Here is a 19,202-nt window from a genome sequence, read left to right as displayed (position 1 = left end):
AGGAGGCCAAAGAGGAGGTGTTAACCTGCGGATACAGTCCAGATATAGAACCTGGCAGGCCTGGAGGCAGAATGACTGCTTCTTCACAAACAAGCATCACTTAAAACACAGGGAATGAGTATTGGAGATTAAGAGATGCCTATGACATAGCTACTAGAGACAGTTCATCTTGTTTAATTGTTCGGACCATTCCCCCTTCCCTCTGCGGCCTTTTTGTCTGTTACTGCATGACAGGGGCTGAGCACACACTTGTCTCTGGTATTCACCTGGGGTCACAGCCCTTTGGAGAGGTCTTGCACATGTGCTCACTGAGGGTCTCACTCCTTTAGAGGTGGTGCTTCCTGGGGCGGAGGTCCCAGAACTGCCAGAGTTCACACACAATATTTAGTTGTTGTTCCCACCAACAGGCTGTGGGGGGCGGGGGTCCCTACAGCAGAGCCAGTGAGAACTGCACCCAGATCCTGTGAGGGGCACAGGGACCAAACTCCCTCCCTCATACCTGCAAGGCAGGAGAACTGCCAGCGAGCCATCCCTGGGGAACCCCACTAAGCAGGATTTAACAAGCCAACCGTGGGAGGGAAAAGACAATTTGAGAACTTACACATGGACTAGGTAAGCCTAGCTGTTGGATGTGTTTGTGGCACTGTGATCAAGTTGTTTAAAACTCCTATTTCTAATATATATATATATATATATATATATATATTCTGAGTTATTTACAGGTGAAATGGCATGGTCTCTGCCACACAAAAAAACAGAAGCAGGGTCAGGGAGATCATGCAGGGGTTAAGGGCTGGAGAGACAGTACAGAAATTAAGGTACTCGCCTTGCATGTGGCTAAGCCTGGTTTGATCCCTGACACCAATCGGTCTTCTGAGCATAGGCAGGAGTAAACCCTGAGCTCAGAACCAGGAATAGCCCCAGAACAAGGTCAGATGCGATTCTCCCCGCCCCCCCAAGAAAACAGACATTTTCCTGGGGGTGGAGGTAGAGAAGAGGTGAAATACGAGTGGCAGAATATTCTAAATAAAACCTGCAATTTAACAAGCAGGTTAACAAATACAGAACCTTCATGAGAATAAAATTTGTATTTGCAGAGGGCTGGTTGATGGTCCTGACCTCTTGCGAGGTAGAGGAAGCTATGAAGACTGGGCAGTCAGGGAAGCGAGGTGGGAAAGGCCATGCTTGTCCTCAGCCTGGACCAAGGACAGAGGTCCCTCGGCCAGGCCTACTCCTACAGCTGTGGCTGGTGTCCATGCTACTTCCTGTAAGAAGATGCCTCACTTCCCTACACCCTGCGTTCTCCTACCTCCCTGCAAGTCCCCAGACTTGCCCCCCCCAAGAGGGAAGAGGAGGGGGAGGGGCACGCAGCCACACCCCAGCCACATCCCATCAGCAAGGGACCCGCGTGCGCTGTCCTATGGCTCCACCTGCTGATGGCACTGGGAAGTGCGGCTGAGTGCTCTGGCCTCGTGCTGTCTCAGAAAAGATGGACACAGTCCAATTAAACATATAAGCCTTTAATTTCATCACCATAAACATATTCTGATTGCTCACATACAGTATAAAATATTTACTCCACTAAATAAATAAGACATTACATTATTGCAAACGGCACTTAAACCCCCCAGAGAGAAAAACCTCTTTGCCCAGTCAGGGGGTGCTCCTGAGTTTCTGTGCAAGCCTCCCCGAGCACAGACGTGTCTGGAGGAAGGTCAGAGGACCCACATCTGTGCTTCTGGTCCTCAACAGACCCAAGGCAGGGGAGCTTGTGGGGGAAGGCGGGAAGCAGCTCATCAGCTGTCCCAGAGAGAGAGAGAGAGAGAGGGGTGGGGAGCCCCATAGCCTGGAGCAATGAGATTCGGGGATCATTTGGGGGTGGGGGGCGCAGAGCTTCTAAGCTCCTGGTTCGGCAGCTTGAGGCTGGGAAGGATTCTGGCAATGCTCTACCCACTAACCAGATCTTTCAGGGACACGGGCAACGGGGAAATCTAACCTCACCCAACTGGTAGGCACCCACATGGCAGAGCTGGGAGTCAGTTCCCCGTGACTTAAATAAGTTAAATTATTAAAGGCCTGGGGCTGGAGCAATGGTACAGTGGGTAGGGCGCTTGCTTTGCACTTGGCCGACCCGGATTTGATCCCCCGGCATCCCACATGGTCCCTGGAGCATCACCAGGAGTAATTCCTGAGTGCAGGGCCAGGAGTTACCCCTGAGCATTGCCGGTGTGACACCCCCCCCCAAATAATAATAATAATAATAATAATAATAATAATAATAAAAGATTAAAGGCCACCCATTGGTTGGCAACACAGGGCCCAGCAAAGAGGAGGCAGGGTTGGGATGGAGAGGGTAGTACTGCAGGGCTGGGGGGGGGGGGAGGAGGGTGGGGGCAGCAGCTCTGCAGGACCAGGGACTCTTCCCACGAACCTCCATAATCTCAAATCCTATTGAGGAAAGTTTCACAGCAGAAACTCCCAAGCAAGAGCAACATTGGGGAAACTGCGGAAGACGGGGACTCTGGGGGATGTGGTGGCTGAGTTCACTCAGCTCCCAAGTTCCTTCCCTGGTCTGTCCTATCAAGACACTAAGCTGGTACCCCTGAGCCTGGGTAAGACCCCGACCGAGTCTTGCATTCCAGTGCACGGCGCTAGTCAACTGTCCTGCCCTCTGGCCTCCCTGTCGAGAAGTGCTGACTGAAGCTCGCGGGAGAGGCCCCAGGGGCCTCGCCCTTCACCCTGGCCTGTGCAGCTGTGCCCCTCTCCGCCACACGGTGGCAGCAGAGGGCCACACCACTTTGGCAGCAACAGACCCTGACGGGCTCTCAGAGGCTAGAATTGGGGGGGCCGGGACCCGGGGAGGCAGGCCCTTCTCTGGGCAGAGAGAGCACTCTACACCGAGTATTTGGCCAAGTCGGTCTTGTCAAATACCACCTGTGTCGCAAAGTAAATGGCGACCAGCCCCAGGCCTGCGGCCGATACCATGTAAGCCGTGACGGACTGGCTGAGCTGGACGATGGAGCCCATGAAGAGGGACGGGGCCACCTGCGACAGTAGGAAGGCGCTGTCCAGGATGGCCAGGTCCAGGCAGATGCCCCGGCCTGGAACGACCCTGGCCTCGGGCTGCTCGCCCACCACCCCCCGCGTGGAGACGTCACAGGCAGAGGCTCCGCAGAGTGCCGGGGCGGGTGGAAGGCTGGCCCCCGAGTGTCCGTTGGGGAAGGGAGACCCGGCCTTGGGGCCCGGGGAGAAGCTGGTCAGCAGGCTGTCCTCACTGGCGCCACCTCCAGCATCGCCTCGGTACTTGGGCAGGAACACCTGGGAGAGGGAGAAAGGGGGCAACAAGGACAGGTGTAGCCCGGGTTTGGGGTCCTCCAGCCAAGAGGCCAGAGGCTGCCTCCATCCAGGAGCTGGAAGAAACCAGGCAACAAGCCCAAGGTGAGAAAAAAACTGTATCTGTGGCCTGCTGGGGTCCCTGCTCAGGAGGGGGACAGATGGAGAAACAGAGGTCGCGGTCTCCAGCCTCGCCTAGAGCAGCGAGAAGAGAAATGCTTAAGAGGAAGCACAAAACCCAATGGTGGAAGCTCTGGTGCACCCTTTCCTGACCAGTGCAGAAATAGCTCCACTGGCCCAGGCTGGTGCCGGTGCTGAGTGACAGTGAGTGCTGTGGTCCCATGGCCAGGAGAAAGAGCTCCGCTCCCCACTGTTCAAGGTCCCCACATCATGCCGCAATGGCCTGGCCAGGCCTACCCCAGCAGACAGGCCACCGTCCCTGACCACTGAGATGTGGGAGCAGTGGGCCTGGCAGTGGGGAGCTGGGAGCCTCCACCCTGTGAAAGAGGCGACAAGGATCTCAGTGGGTGTCTGCAAGCAAGGCTGTGGCCCACCCCAGGTGTCAAGGACCACCAGCCACTTCTGGAGAGCAGCAGGGTGACCCTGGGGTGCAGGGGGCATGGGCATAGTCCCTGAGCCCCTCGGACTCCTGACCAGGGGACTAGCTCAGCGAGAAAGGACCCCCCAGCACTTGGCACTGGTCAGTGATGGGCTGAATGGAAGGAGGCCTCCCCCCACCCCAAATACCCAGTACTCAAGCCTGCAGTATTGGGGGCATGGGGTTCGCTGTGCCGCTGGGTTGGGGTGGGGGCAGAGGGCAAGAAGTAAGGCATGAAGGGGAGCTGAAGTCAAAAGCCAGGCCTGCCTGTGCGACCAGGTGCGCTGGAGCATCCTGAGAGACACTGTTCCTCCGTCCCGCAGTGAGGGGACACCTGCAAAGCCCCTGGCGGTGGAGTGGAGCTGCGCATGTGCCCTGCCCCGCGCTGCCAGAGAGGGCGCCCTCCTCACTTCCTGCAGCATCTGCTCCGTGTCCTCACCACGCCCCCCCCCCCCAAGTGGAGCCCAGAATCTCATGTGCACCCCACCTCTGCACCCTGGGGCTAAGCTGGGCTTCCTCTCCCACCAGACTGGCCTCCAATCCCCCCATCCACTCAGCAGCCCCGGGGTACCTGCTTCTCCCGGTGGTACAGGGAAGCCAGGGTGTAGGGTAGGATCTGCAGGGCGGAGAAGGTGAAGCCAGTGAGGGCGGCTGAGGCGGTCACCACCGCCATGCTGCGGGACAGGCAGGTGGCGCCGGCGGCCACGGGGAACGCCACCACGCTGGCCAGGTAGATGGCGCGGGTGCCGAACCGCTGCACCAGCCGATCCATGACCAGAGAGAAGAGCAAGGAGATGGTGCACTGCAGGAAGAGTCCCAGGCTGCCCATCCGGACCCCTGGAGAGAGGGACACAAGGGATGGGGGGAGTCAGAACTAGGGGCCACAGAGAGCTGCTCGCAGCACCGCCCCCAACACACACACACACACACACACACACACACCCCTAGCTTCCTAGCAAGGGGAGGTGAGCTACTGACCTTGGGAATGTGGTCAAGGGCAGAGGAAGAGGCGCCAGGGGCTGGCAGGGGATAAGGGAGAGCAGGTGCAAAGACAGCTCTTCCCGAGACCCCCTAGCCATGGCAGGGTGGCAAAGGTACTGGGTCTCGCGGCTGCCGCCTTTGCTGAAGGGCCACTCTGGGCTCTAGTCAGCTCAGTCTTCTGCCAAATTGGGGCAAAGACTGACATGAGGCTGCCCTGCCCGTCAGAGACGGACCCCTTTGCCTGATGAGAAGCCGGGGCCCAAAAATTCTGTGGCCAGCTCATGCGCCGCTGGGGGTCACCTCCTCCGAGGGGCCGTCACACCCACTGCCCACCCTCTCCCGGGCCCAGCTCCCTGCCGCCCAGCTCTCACCTTCATCGTAGTGCCTCCGGGCCTCGGTGCCTGGCTCGGCCCTGGGCACGCCCTGGTACAGCCCCTCGCCCACAAAGTCTGTGTAGAAGAGTGTGAAGGTCATGAAGGCCGTCCAGCTGCACAGCTCGGCCACGAAGAGCCGGCGCAGGGTGCGGGGCACGCGGCAGCAGAGCTGGTGCAGCCGGGGGAACAGGGCGCCCAGGTTCCGCACGGCCAGGCGGGCACGGCACGGGCAGCAGTGGAGCAGCCAGGAGGGCCCCGCCAGCCCCTCTGCGGGCTCCGCCGGGCCCAGGACGGCCTCCTCGGTCACAAACAGCGTAGCTGCCATACAGGTGAGGAAGATGAGAGCGAGCAGGCCGAAGAGGCAGTCCTCCTGCGTGCCCAGGTAGGGGGCCAGCACGCTGCTGTCCCAGTCAATGGCCGGCAGCAGGTAGCCCAGGCAGCCCCCCAGGCTGATCATGAAGGCGTAGACGGAGAAGGCCTGGCGACAGTGGTCTGGGTCCCGGAAGAGGTCGGAGAGCAGGGCCTCCAGGGGGGTGAAGCACACCTGGCCGCAGAAGTCCAGCAGCCCCACGCCCAAGATGAGCAGCGCCAGCTCCAGGGGTCTGGGGTCCGCGCACAGCAGCCCTGCCAGCCGGCCAGCCCGCGGGATGAGGAAGAGGCTCAGCAGCACCCCCAGCGACAGGGCCCAGATGAAGGGCCTCCGGCGGCCGTAGCGCCCACACCAGCGGTCACTGGCCGAGCCCAGGAGCGGGACTGAGACCAGGCCCAGCACTGGACCAATACCTGTAAGAAGGACGAGCCGTCTGAGCCAGGAGCCGGGGTGCAGGGCGGGGCAGGGGCAGGTGCCTTCTCCCGGAAGAGGAGCAGAGACCAGCGTGCTCAGGGGCTCGGCTCATACTGATGCCTGCGGAACTCCAGGCCGCCCTGAGATCGCTCAGCCCCCTCTCAGAGGGGCTCAACTGGCTGAGCACAATCTTTGCATGCAGGAGGCCTGGGTTCAAATCTCTGGTACCTCACGGTCCCTTGAGCACTGCCGAGACTAACTGCTGAGCACCAATGGGTGCGGCCCCAAAGCCAAAAAAGAAAGTGAGGAAGAAGCATGAAGCGGCTGCTTTGTGGTATTGGACACAAGCACAGAGCTCAGGCAGGTATGGCTCGGGCTCCAATGGGCTGTCTGGCCCCGGGGCCAGTCCTCCTGTCTCAACGGGGACCTGGTGGAATGACCTCTGTCCTCTGCGGCAGGTCGATTCACCTGCAGCTAGGGCCCAGGTGTTACCCGCCACCCCAGACCCCTCTGTGACCCTCTCTGTGACGTCGGGCACCTTGAAGGCGGTGGCCAGGAGAGGAGGAATGTCAATGACAAGGGCTGGACAAAGGGGACGAGAAGGTGGCCCAGTGTTGCCTGGGGACCCAGCCCTGAGCAGGTCAGGACAGAGTGAGCAGGTTTTGTCCCTGCCTTCTCCCCTCCCTCCCAGGGTCTCTGCCCTCGCCCCGCCCCGGGCACTGCACACAGGCCGGATCTGTGGGGAGCAGAGAGAGGGACGGGGAGGCAGCCCGGCTACTTACCCAGCACCATGGTCATGAACTTCTCCTCGACCCCGACTTCCAGCAGCAGCGGGGGCACGTAGGTGATGCCGGCGGCCAGGCACACCTCCAGGCCAAAGGTCAGCAGGTTGACCAGCAGGAGCTGGGCCTTCCGATGCCGCAGCACGCGGCTCCCCCACAGCCTCTGGGCCATGGCGGGCAGGGCTCCCCGCTTCACGCACGCCAGCAGGGCCTTGTCCCGGCCCTGCTCCAAATGCCCAGGCCTCTCCGGGCTGCGCCTGACTGCCTGAGCCCCCGCCAGGAGCCCATTTCTGCCCTCCTGCGTGCGGGTCCAGCGCTCAGCCCATGCTAAGCCTCTGCCGCCACGGGGTGTCTTGGTCGGGACATGTCTTGTGGCTTCAGCTCCTAAAAGGGGCAGAAAACCCAGACTGGTAAGTCCTGGGCACCAGGTCTCCAGGATTTGCTTCAAGTTCTCCAAATCCTGCTCCCTTGGGCTGGGCAGACTGATGGTGTGGCGCCGCCCACCCGCCCAGTCAGGAAATGCGTGTCAATGTTAGCCTAAGGCTGGCATAATTAATTGGGTAAATATGATTTTTAAGCCTCAGCACACTGTAGACTCAAACAACTGTGGGTTCTTCTGTGTCCTGGAACCCCTTTGTGATCGCTCTCGCCTGCTAGCGGTGGAAAAAGAACCAAACCCACACGGCCCGTGGCCACCCAGAGCCTCTTATCGCGGTGCCCCTGGACCCGCTACCCTGCTGGCCTGTTTGCCTTGCTCTCTGCACTTCCCGAAACCAGGCTGCTCAATTCCCCTTTGTCAAGCAAGAGAAACGCTTCCTAGTCAGCACCCCCACCCCCAGGGAAGGCTGGGCCGTCAGGGCACCTCTGGCAGGGCCTGGGCCCTAAACCCTCCCGCTGGGTCGCTGCCAGCGCTCACGCTGTCCTGTCACGGAACAGTGCAGCCCTTCCCAGGTCCTGGCTGCTCCAAGGCATGAAACCACCCAGTCTGGCACGAACAGTGACCCCTGGCTGGCAGGAAGTCCCGCTGCTTCCTGGGCAGCCTTTCTCTGCTCCCCAGAACCTCCCCTCCATGAAGAAGTGCCTGCAGCCGGTACATGGATGCTCCCCTGAACCCTCTCGGCAGGCCGGGTCTGTGGGGCTTCTGGCAAGGGCCCCAGCAGTCAGTCACTCCACTTAGAAGTGACTCCTGGGGGCCGGAGCCATAGTACAGTGGGTAGGGCATTCGCCTTGCACACAGCTGATCTGGGTTTGATCCCTGGGATCCTATATGGTCCCCTGAGCATTGCCAGGTGTGATCCAAAAAACCCAATATGTATAACCAAATATATACATATATATACAACGGCAGAGCCTGGCAAACTCCTCGTGGCGTATTCGATATGCCAAACACAGTAACAAGTCGCACAATGGAGACGTTACTGGGCCCACTCGAGCAAATCGATGAACAACGGGAGGACAGTGACAGTGTGTGTATATATATATGTGTGTGTATATATGTGTGTGTGTGTGTATATATATATATATATATATATATATATATATATATATATAGCACTGCACTGTAGCACTGTCCTCCCGTTGTTCATCAATTTGCTCGAGCGGGCCCAGTAACGTCTCCATTGGAGACTTTGTTGTTACTGTGTTTAGCATATCGAATACGTCGCGGGGAGCTTGCCAGGCTCTGCCGTGCGGGCGAGATACTCTCGGTAGCTGCCGGGCTCTCCGAGAGGGGCGGAGGAATTGAACTCGGGTCAGCCATGTTGGCTGCGTGCAAGGCAAACATCCTACCCGCTGTGCTATGGCTCCAGCCCATATATACACACATGTATATACATAAATATATATATATATATATATGGAGAGCCCGGCAAGCTACTGAGAGTATCTCGCCTGCATGGCAAAGCCTGATAAGCTTCCCATGATGTGACGTATTCAATATGCCAAAACAGTAACAACAAGTCTCACAATTTGTTGTGAGATGTTACTGGTGCCCGCTCAAGCAAATCAATGAACAACGGGAGGATATATGCGTGCGTGCGTGCATGCGTGTGTAGAACTGACCCCTGGTTAGCCATGGAGAACAGCAGAAGGGGCAAAACAAGGTGAGGGCCTGAAGAGGTGGAAGGCAGCACCCACCCCAAAGCAGACAGGGGCATGACTGCCCATCACTTCGAAGTCACTGTCAGGGGCAGAGAACAGGAGCTGAGGGACTTGGCTCCCCTCAGCTCTGCCCCCCTGCCCCCGGCTCTCCAACCTTGGTACCTATTTGAAGCACACCAACCCCCCAGGGGCCACGAGGGCCCTGTGGCAGATGGAGAACACCCATGCCCACAGCCACCATTGGGTAAGTCTGTCCTGGCCCCAATAGCTGCCAGGCCTTGCAGCTGGCAGTCCAGGAAAGGATTTCAGAGCCCCAGTAGCGGGCAGCCTGCACCCCAGATCCCTGCTCAGACCCAGAGAGAAGTGTGTACTGACCGCCCCCTTAGCTGACAGTTATGGGGCCTGTAATGGCCCTTCCCTGTGGCCGCACTGCCACTGTACCCCTGCAGGAACCCACGCAGAGGCCGGAGTGGTGCTATCCAGGGGGAGCGGGTCTGGCTCCAAGAGCGCCCAGCCCCTCCACCCCCACCTCCCATCTCAGAGGACCTTCCACTCTCACCCACTCTGGGTTCTGAAGGAGACGTGGTCAGCCCCAGCCTTTCTCGGCCATTGGGACCCTGTGATTCCAACCAGAGCACCTCAGAAATCACCCATCCCACCCCCGGCCTTCCTACCTCCCTCCTTGAGCTCATTCCCAGGACTCAATTCCTTAGCCCACAAGGAAAAAATATGGGAAAGGGTCAAGAGGTGTGTCCCCCCCCCCACACACACACACTCCAAGGCAGCCGGGGCCTCCCAGAGTCTCTGTGCTCCCCGCTCTCCTACCTGGGCCAGGAGGATTTCCTTGAAAGGAGGTGGGAGGAAGTGGGCAGGCCCCAGCCCACCTCTGCTCCCCTCTGCTCTTAGGTTGCTGGGCCCCGCCTGCCTCTTTGAGTTCCCCGATGCCCAGGGCTCCAAGGCTCTCCTGCCAAGTCCAACTTCACTCTTCCTAGCCCCAAACATCCTCAGGAATTCTGAGCCTTTGGGAATTCTCTTCTCACCAAAGTTGCCTTTCTCCTTGCTCTGCCCCAGTTCCCCGTACTTTACCCTTCCTGTGGGAGCCTGGGGTGGCAGAAACTACAGAGAAACTGCCAGAGTATTACTGGCTCCAGCACCCCCACCCAGAGCTGTGCACCCCACACACCCCCCCCACCCCACAGAAGCCCGGTCCCCAACCAGTTCTCAGACCCTCTCCTCTCTGAGCCGCAGGGCACATTCTTCGCCAAAGCCGCCAAGTGACAGATCCCTGGTGCACCCCCCACCCCCGTCTGGGACACAGGCGGAGAGAGGGTCTTAATTCTTTCTCTGTAGTCTCAAACCACTTCTGCCCTGCTGCTCCTGCAGTTCCGGGCCTGTCTAGCAAACAGAAGATCAACACAGCAGCCAGTGGCTTCCTGCTCACCTGGAAGGGAGGGGTGGGCGGCGGGGGAGTGGAGGCACAGAAAGGGAGCTCAGCCTCTGAGCAGACCCTCAAGTCTCAGGGCCCCTCAGTAAGGGTCCCGAGGAGGCGGAGGGAGGAAACCACAGATCTCCAGGCTCCTTCCCAGAGCTTGCCCCAGGCCCTCCTTCCTTCCTCCTGGAGGCGGCCCACCCCAAGTTCAGAGAAATCCAGTTCCAAGTAACCTGGACTCTGCCCAGCTCCAGAAACCTGCACCCTGGGAAATGGCAGACTCCGACGCAAGCCTTCGTGGCCGGGCTTGAGAAGGGGCCCAGAGATGGGGCTGGGGTAGAAGGCTGAGAGGCCTTGGGGCACCCCCTTCCCACACTGCCAGGGATTTCCAGCTGAGCCCAAGGCAGTCGCTCCAAAGGGAGAAAGTGGCAGGGGTGTTAACCCCCTACACGTCAACCTCCCATCTCCTCCCTCCCCTGGTTAAGGCTCAAACAAGGAGGAAGTACAGGGAAATGAAACTGAGCAACAGGAACACATTTGGCCTGAACTTTCTCCCAAACTCAAAAGACAGAGGCGGCGGCGGAAAGGCCACCAGACCCTCTCCCGGTTAGCTCCTGCAGGAAGGGAGGGTCAGCAGGACAGATAAAGGGGCCTTTGAGGGCTTTCAAAGGGGCGCCCTGCCACCCCCTCGGCTGAGGTGGAGCTGTGGGGGGGGCATGCCCTCCGCTGACAGAGGCCGCGAGGCGCTTGGGCCAGGGAGCGGCAATTCTATGGCCTCTTTATGCACGGCTCTGCCTGCGCCTCAAAGGCTGACCCTGCGCTGGGACCCTGCGGTCCCTCCTCACTCACAAAGCCCGAGGGGCTTTCTCTCTCCCGGGATAGCGCTCCCCAGAAGGAGCTGGGCTGGGGAGGTGCCCCGAGAATGATGATTCAGCTGCATGGAGTGGGGGTCACCCACCCAGTGGAGGCTGAGCACTGTGGGGAGCAACCCCCCCCCCAGAGAGGCTGCAGTGAGGGTAACAGGGACCCCCTCCCTTTTCCTCTAACTGGAATCTTTTCTTTTTCTTTTTTGCTTTTTGGGTCACACTCGGCAATGCACAGGGGTTACTACTGGCTTTGTACTCAGGAATTACTCCTGGCAGTGCTCAGAGGACCATATGGGATGCCGGGAATTGAACCCGGGTTGAACGCGTGCAAGGCAAGTGCCCTGTCCGCTGTACTATGGCTCCAGCCCCCCAGAACGCAGAATCTGGTTGGAAGACGAGCTCTTCAGGGCCTTCAAGGGAGGGAGGCAGGGCAGGGAAAGGTCTGGGGGATCCTGCTCAGTCCTGGGACCCAAGTCCAGGGCCTTGTAGATACACCCAAGTGGGCTCAGCCTTGTGTTACTTCCACGAGGTGCCTGGGGACAGCCCAGAAGAGCCTGGCTGGCTGGCAGGGGCTAGACACGGAAGCTGCTGTGTCCTGGGCATCCCACCTGGGCCAGCCCCGGCTCTTGCCCTCCAACCCTCCTCAGGCCCCGACCCCCAGGGCAGGCCGGGCTGTTCCCCAATGCCAGTGAAAAGGCCACAGTGCCTGGCACAAATGGCTGAGGTCCTCACAGGGCGCCCCCAGCACCTCCAGGGTGGGACCTCTCCACCTGCAGGCCCCCTCCCAGCACCCCCAGCCCCCCAGCCCCGGGATTTACTGGGCCCTGCTGTGCTGGCCTTTCTTCCTGGGGCCTGGAAGCCTTCTGCTTAGCAGCTTGTCAGAGGGAGTCAGGGGGCTGCGTGCGAAACACAAAGGGGGATTAGGGAGAAGCTCTGGGCCTGCCGAGTAATCCATCAAACCCTGCCTGCTGCTGCTCCTTCCCGCTCGGCTCCCCTTCCAGCTGCTGTGGCCCCTGAGCCCTGTCACACGGGCGGCAAAGAGAATCCCAGGACCGGGGTGGGGAGGGGCTCGGCAGAGGGGGCACAGCTCAGACACTGGGAAAAGGACAGCGCTCCCTCCCTCTCCCCCTGCAATGTGTGAAAACCCAACAGGTGGCAGTGGCTGCAGCAAAGTTGCTTTTGTTGCGCTGTGGGAGCCTTCGGAGAGCCCAGGGTGGGTCCAACTCCTGAATGGAAACAAATGCCCTGGGGGCGGGGGAGGGGGGCCCAGCGGGGGCACCTGGAACTGGAGCTCCTGTCCCTGTCCCAGCCAATCCAGAGGCAGGGACCGGGGCTGGCCTGACCCTCACCTCCGCCAGCCAGTCACCAAGCGCCTGCCTCAGGCAGGCCCGGCCTCCCCTTTCCCACAGGGCCACACACTGGCAGCCACATTCGCTCGGGCTCCATGCCCCAGGCCCGAGCCACTGAGTGCCCCGAGAGCACACAGCATGCCGCAGGGACCCAGAGCCAGCTGCCAACCACAACTGGACTTGCACATCCATCTGCCACCGCCTGGAACTGGGCAACCTGCTCCCTGACCTCGCCTCAGTTTCCTCATAGGTGACACCAGCCGCTGAGGCTGATGTCACTGCACAGCCGGCTCCCTTTCACCCACGCGGTGAGCAGGATGGGGTCAGCACAGCGGCTGGGCAGGCGAGGGGCCAGAGAGGAGCACCCCCAATTTCCTGGTCAAGTAACCGTGCCCCCGGGTGGGGGCCTTCTCATTACCAAACAGGAACCGCTGCCTCTCTGCTCCCTGCCATCACCCCCCAATACTGGCACCAGCGCTGGTCACCCCCAGAGGCAGGAGGAATGCCAGGAATGCCAGTGCCACCCAGGTGCTGGCCCCACAGGTAGGGCAGGTCACCAGGGCAGACCTCAGTGAAGGCAGCTGCAGGGGACAGGCAGGCCACAGGAGACAGGAAACTCTCCCGTGGCCACCACCTATTCAGTGTCCTGGCTGGCAGTAGCCCCCCTTCGTGCTACTGGCACCCCCCCCCCGCAAAGTCGGGACTCACACCCTCCACATGTCCAAGGTGACTCACACGGAAAGGACTAAACCAAAAATTCAAACTATTCAAGAATTCTGCAGGGGCAGAGCTGTAATACCATGGGCAGGGCGCTTGCCTTGCACGGTTGAAAGGGTTCGGTTCCCGGCATCCCATATGGATGGTTCCCTGAGTACCACCCTGACTGCGTTCAGTACCATTCCTGACTGCAGAACCAGGAGTAAGTCCTGAGCATCGCTGGGTGTGACCCCAAACACTAAAATAATAGAAAGAAAGAATGAATGAAAGAAAGAAAGGAAGGAAGGAAGGGAGGGAGGGAGAAAGAGAGAAAGAAAAGAGAGAGGAAGGAAGGAAGGAAAGAAGAAAGAAAGACAGAAGAGAGAACGAAACAAAGAAAGAAAGAGATAGGGAGAGAGGGAAAGAAAGAACGAAAGAAAGAACGAAAGAAAGAAAGAAAGAGAGAAAGAAAGAAAGAAAGAAAGAAAGAAAGAAAGAACGAACTCTGGAAGTTCTGAAATTCTGAAACGCAAAGTGGGCATGAGTTCCAGCCGAGACCCCCGCTCACCTCTCTCTGGGGCTCAGCTGGTGCACCCGAAACTCAGCTCCTCTCTGCCCCACGTGGGGCCTCACCTGTCACCTCAGTGCTCCCTGGGATGGGGTGTGGTTCCTGGCCCTCCACCAGTGAGTCAGGGGAACCAGGTGGAGACCGGCTGCCCAGGTGCCTTTGGCCCAACCTTCACCTGCCCATGATGTTCGAGTATAAGGGGGTGCCTGAGGTCAGCAGCCACCTGAAACGAAGCCAAGGAAGCCAGGCACCTTTAGGCAGAGGTGCCCTCTCTCCTGCTCTGCCAGTGCTGGACTCTGCTCCTGGCAGGCCGAGAAACGCAATCATTTCTCCCTCTTGGCCACAATGCCTGCGCCGTAGGAAGGGGACCAGCAGGACCGAGACAGTGCTGGGTGTGGAGAGGATGGCGGGAAGAGGCGCAATCTCAGTCCACTGAGCTCTCCTCAGTCTGGGGGTGAAATCTGAACCCCTGCCCCCCCATTGCCCGCTCTCATCCCCCCACCCCACCCCGTGGCCTGAAGAGGTATGGGGGGGGGGGGGCAGAGGAGCACAGCCCTCTCCAGTGTCCGCTTCTGGGGCACCTGGTCCCTTAAATGCCAAGGTCGCTAAGGTCTGCTGTCCTGGGGTCTATTGCCAACCCCATCTGTAGCAGGGCACCAGGCACCCTAAGAGACACATTCCCCCAAACAGAGAGCAGTCACTCAGCGAGCAAAGGAGTCCAGGGAGCAGAGTAAAGGGCTAGGCAGGTGCTCGGGTTCAAATCCAGGCACTGTAAGGCCCCCCCAAGGGACCCTGCTGAAAAAGCAACAGATTCCTGATTAAAGAGCCTTGGTCAGCCTGTCCTGGGAGGAAGCACGCCTCACTGCATGCAACCTGACCTCCCCCAAAGGAATGCTGAGAGCTGGACACCCACCACCCATCCCCCAGCTGCTGGCCAGCACAGAAGAGCCCCAGCCTCAGCCTCAGCCTCAGCCTGCCGTGCAGGTGCTAAGGACGCACATAAGGTGCTGGCCCTCATGGAAGCAGCAAGGGCAGCGGGAGTGTGAGGACGCTCACACAGTTCCCTGAGGGCTTCTTGGAGGTGGTGGCCATGTTGTTGAGCCTTGAAAGAGAACTATGCAGAAAAGGGTAAACGTCTACAAGACACCGTGAGTCAAACCTGGGGTTCCCATGAACACCTGGCTGCTCCCCAGGAAGAGATATAGAAAGATGACCCCCAAGTCATGGGACTGTGGTTTAATCTCAGCTCTGGGGCCCAAGTACTCATCTGTTCCATTTTGCTTCCTAGAGAGTCAGCGTGGGCTGAGGAGAGTGCAGCAGGCTGGAGCACGGGCTCTGCACGCAGGGAACCCAGGTCTGCTCCCTGACTCCACTCGGTCCCCCCAGCACCTCCAGGAATGACCCCTGAGCACTAAGGTGGGAGTATCCCCTAAGGACTGCCAGGTGGGGCTCCCCCCAAAAGTGCACTCCAGTCGCCTCTCTGCTCCTCTCCTCAGGGCTCAGGAGACAAGCTGTCCTCGCCCCGCGCTCAGCCGGTGCTGCTCGGGGTTGGCCAGCGCTCCTGGTCAGGATTTGGCAGCCCTTCAGCTGCTGGAAGGCAGCCCCGGAGCAGGGGGACTCCCCAGAAAGCCTTACCCAAGAGGCTGAGTCAAGAGTCCCGCCGCTGTGGTCTCGGCCCCGTGCGCGGACTCGGGCAGCACCATCGGAGGAAATGTGGGTGCTCAGCTCACCCGGCGGCAGGAGCCAGGAGTGGAGCTGGATTGCCACATCCGCAGGGATGGGCAGGGCACTCCCAGCCTGGACACTATTTGCCAGCTCAAAGTACGCTGCAGATTAGGGGCGGGGGCATGACCACAAGCACGGGGACAGAGGGACCCAAGGGCAGCAGGCCGCTCAGGAGGGCCTCTCTCAGGCGGGGAGTGACGGCGACGCTGTGGGCGATGGGCCTGTGGGCTGCTCTCCCATCGCCCTCTTTGCCGGCTCACCCCAACCTCCAGAAAGCACGATCGCTAGAAGCCACAAAGAAGGGAAGAGGAACGGACCAGCAGCTCTGCTCTGCACCCCGGGCATGGCGGCTCCCAGGGCTTCCCCACAGACCCACACGGACACAGAAACCAGAGCCCCAGTGAGGGGTCCCCACGTGAGAAGCAAGAAGCCCATTCACTGTGGGGGCACAGCTGTGCGTCCTTTGCAAGGAGAAGGAAAGTTCAGGGTAGGAAAAAAGGACCGAATAGAAAGTGGTGGCCGGATACCAGCACCATCCCAGACGGCTCTGTCGCCAGGCCCTGTCCCCAAGCAGGGACACTTACACCCCCTAGACAAAGCCTCACACTCCAGCTCTCTTGCCAGGAGTCAAGTGGCATCAGCTCTGTGCCACTGGTCCTGGCACCAGCTGGTCCAGCCTCCACCCTCACTGTCCAGCAAACAGGGCCACTGACTGTTCGCAGAAAGCCGGCTGACGGGGGCCCAGGGCCTCCAGGGGAAGTGTATGTGTGGGGAAGGGCAGAGCCCCACCTTCAGCGCTCCCCTTTCCTCTCATACACAACCCCAACTGTGAGCCCAAGTAACTTCACTGTGTGGAAGGCCCCTCGTCTCTGGCACACACGTCCCCAGAGTCACCCAGCCTCTACAATCTGACAGGGACACCAGTCCTGGGTGTTCTTTGCACAGGACACAGCTCAACTGCCAATGTGTCACAATGTAGTCATAGATGGTCTAATCCCCTCATGAAAACCCAGCTTCCAAGTGTGAACCACAATGATCATGTCCTTTGTCGCGGAGCTGCAGCAGCTGACACTCCTCAAACTTCCCGGCCATGCAGCTGCTGTGCGCTGAGCTCGGCCGACACAGGCTCGTCTAATCCTCGCAGTACTGTGACAGATACTGTCACCCGGGCTCATGGAAGCCAGGGCGCAGAGAAGTGGCCTGTGCAAGAGGATGTGATGCCCCACAAGTGGCCACTAGCCCCGTCTCTGGTGCCAACCCCCCCTCCCCCCCCCCCCAATCGCAGAAGACCTTGCTCCCAAAGAAACAGGATCGACAGCCGAGTTTTGGATTTTTTTTGCAAGAGTCACCAAGAACAGAGTGTCAGGCTGGGCATCACAGGTGACAGGCCCGGTACAGTGAAGTCCAGTATTAGTGAGGATACATAAGGCCTGGCAGACCATCGCGTATACATTTAAGTATATGGTTCTAAGAATAGGATTAAGTAACCAAGCCACAGGATCGTCATTACTCTTGGGTCCATTTCACAGCCAGCAATGCTGAGGCAGAGGCTGAGTGACCAGCCCAGCTAGTGGGGCAGAGCAGGACATGAACCTGTCTTCCCGACACCGGGGTTATCCCTAGAACTGCAGTGTCAGAGATACATCACTGCATCCCAGGCCCACCTTGGGGGACACTCGCCACCCCCCCACCCCCACCTCCGAACTGGGGCAGCTGTGAGCACCGCTGTCCTGTTCTCTCCAGCCTATGCGGCTGACTCAAGTTCCCCAACGGAGCACTTTCAGGACAGCTGAGTCCTGGCTCCGGGACAGGCCTGAGGGGAGGAGATAAGGGAGGAATGAGGGGATGGGACTCGTCCAACACAAGGGCTGGTGACCTCAAACTGCGTCCCACTCCCTCGGGGAGCAGCGGCTCTCTGGGTCTCCTCAACTTCCCTCCTTCCAGCCTGGGCCTCCCATGCCCAAGCCCCGGCCAGCCTGACGGCCCTGGCTGGGCAGGTGAGTGCCCCCAGGTCGCCCAGCGCTCAGGAAGCCGCCAGTCCCCAGTTGCCCCCAGCCCTGCCTCGGCCCGCTCCCGGCCAGGGTTCCCCGCAAGCCCCCCAGGTACCCGCCACGGAGAAACCTCCCCATCCCCAACTCTGTCCCGGGGGAAAGAGGAAGCCCCGGGGTGGGGGAGCGAAGCAGTTCCTCCGTGCGCGGGAGGTGGACGCTGATCCGCGGCGCAGGGCAGGGCAGGGCAGGACAGGGGTCCACCCGCAGGGCAGCGCTGCAGGGCAGGCCCCGAGGGGCCCGCGGCAGTCCAGGTGCCCCTCATCACACCTGTTTGCTCGGCTCAGCATTCCTTCCCGAGCTCCGGGGTGGGGAGGGGGTAGGGACCAGGGGCTGGTCGGGGCCCCACGCTGGCTCCCGCGCGCGCACGGCCAGGGCTGAGTCCCGGGGGCTCGGCGGCTCGTCCCCCCGACCCCCACGCGGGAAGCCCTCGAGCCTCCCCGCACGGGCCGAGCCCGACCCCGGCGTCCCGGGCCAGCCAGCCCCGCTCGCGGCGGCTCCCGAGCGCGCCGGGTGACTCATCCAGCCCCTTTCCGGTGAAGCCGAGACAAGGGAAGAAAATAAAACGCAACTTTCCAAAGAAAACTCGGCGGCGGGAGGCTGCGCCGGGGCGAGCGGCGGCGGCGGCGGCGGCGGCGGCGGCTCGGCGCGCCCGGGGGGCCCCGGGGAGGCGTCCCCGCCCCGCCCCGCCGCCCGCCCGCCCGCCCGGCCCGGGACTGCCAAGAGGGGGGACCCCGGCCCGCCGGCGGCGGAAGACAAGCCCCGCGCGGCGGGCGGCGAACGGGCGCCCCGCAGCCGCCGGGCGGGCGGCCCGCGGCGGGGCAGAGGCAGGGTGGGGCGGTCCCGGGGCGGAGCGGGGGGCTCGGCGCGGCCCCATCCCGCGGGCGCCCCGCGCGCGACGCCGCCAGCCCGCCAGCCAGCCCGCCCACCCGCGCCGCGCCCCGCGCCCCTACCTGGCCCGGGCGAGCGGCTGTCAGCGGGGCCCGCGTGCGGCGCGCCGTGCTCCCCCCACCCCCGCGCCCCCACGCGCGCCGGCGGCGGCGGCGGCGGCGGCTTTTAAATCTCCAGGTTGCTCGGCGGGGGGAGAGAGCATGCGCGCTGGGGCCGCCAGGAGGGGGCGGGGCGAGGCGGCGGAGGTGGGGTGCGGGGAGGGGGTCGGAGGGTGGGGCCGGGACCCCGGGGGCGCGCGAGCCCGAGCCGCGGCCGGCGCGCCGGGCGGGCGGCCCCCGCGTGGCCCCCGCGGACGCCCTGTCATTACCGCGGGCCGCGCCGCCCCCTCGCGCTGGCCACCCGGGCGCCCCCCTTGCGGGTGGGGGGCGGGCTGCGGGCGGGGGGCGGGGGTGGGAGCGGCCCGGCGTGGACGGGCGGGCGGGCGGGCACCTCCCCTCACCGAGCCAGCCGGCGACCGTGACCCCCGGCGCGCCGCTCGGGCCCGAGCTTGCACCCCACCCAGCCCGGCCGGCCGCCGGGAGGAGATGCCACATGCCACAGCCCAACCCCCTCACACACACTCACTCACTCACTCACACGCGCGCGCGCGCACACACACACACACACACACACACACCC

At 61.3% G+C, this 19,202-nt stretch overlaps 1 protein-coding gene across 2 annotated transcripts; it reads right to left on the bottom strand.

Moving 5' to 3' along the window:
* Positions 1–1,504: 1,504 nt before the first annotated feature.
* On the bottom strand, positions 1,505–18,657 carry SLC45A3 (solute carrier family 45 member 3). 2 transcript variants are annotated; one of them, XM_056119063.1, is made up of 5 exons: positions 18,587–18,657; positions 6,853–7,236; positions 5,284–6,069; positions 4,503–4,768; positions 1,505–3,318 (listed from the first exon to the last, which is right to left on the bottom strand). In XM_056119063.1, exons 2-5 carry the CDS (start codon positions 7,022–7,024, stop codon positions 2,893–2,895), a joined length of 1,650 nt encoding a protein of 549 aa, XP_055975038.1. In that variant the 5' UTR covers positions 7,025–7,236; positions 18,587–18,657; the 3' UTR covers positions 1,505–2,892. The 2 variants fall into 2 exon arrangements, with proteins under 2 accessions (XP_055975038.1, XP_055975039.1); XM_056119064.1 differs by lacking the exon at positions 18,587–18,657 and adding an exon at positions 15,496–15,591.
* Positions 18,658–19,202: the final 545 nt, after the last annotated feature.

Source organism: Sorex fumeus, unplaced genomic scaffold (assembly GCF_029834395.1).
Source record: "Sorex fumeus unplaced genomic scaffold, SorFum_2.1 ptg000039l, whole genome shotgun sequence".
Lineage (NCBI taxonomy): Eukaryota > Metazoa > Chordata > Mammalia > Eulipotyphla > Soricidae > Sorex > Sorex fumeus.
Note: the sequence above shows the minus strand (reverse complement) of the source record. Positions and strands in the feature narration are given on the sequence as shown.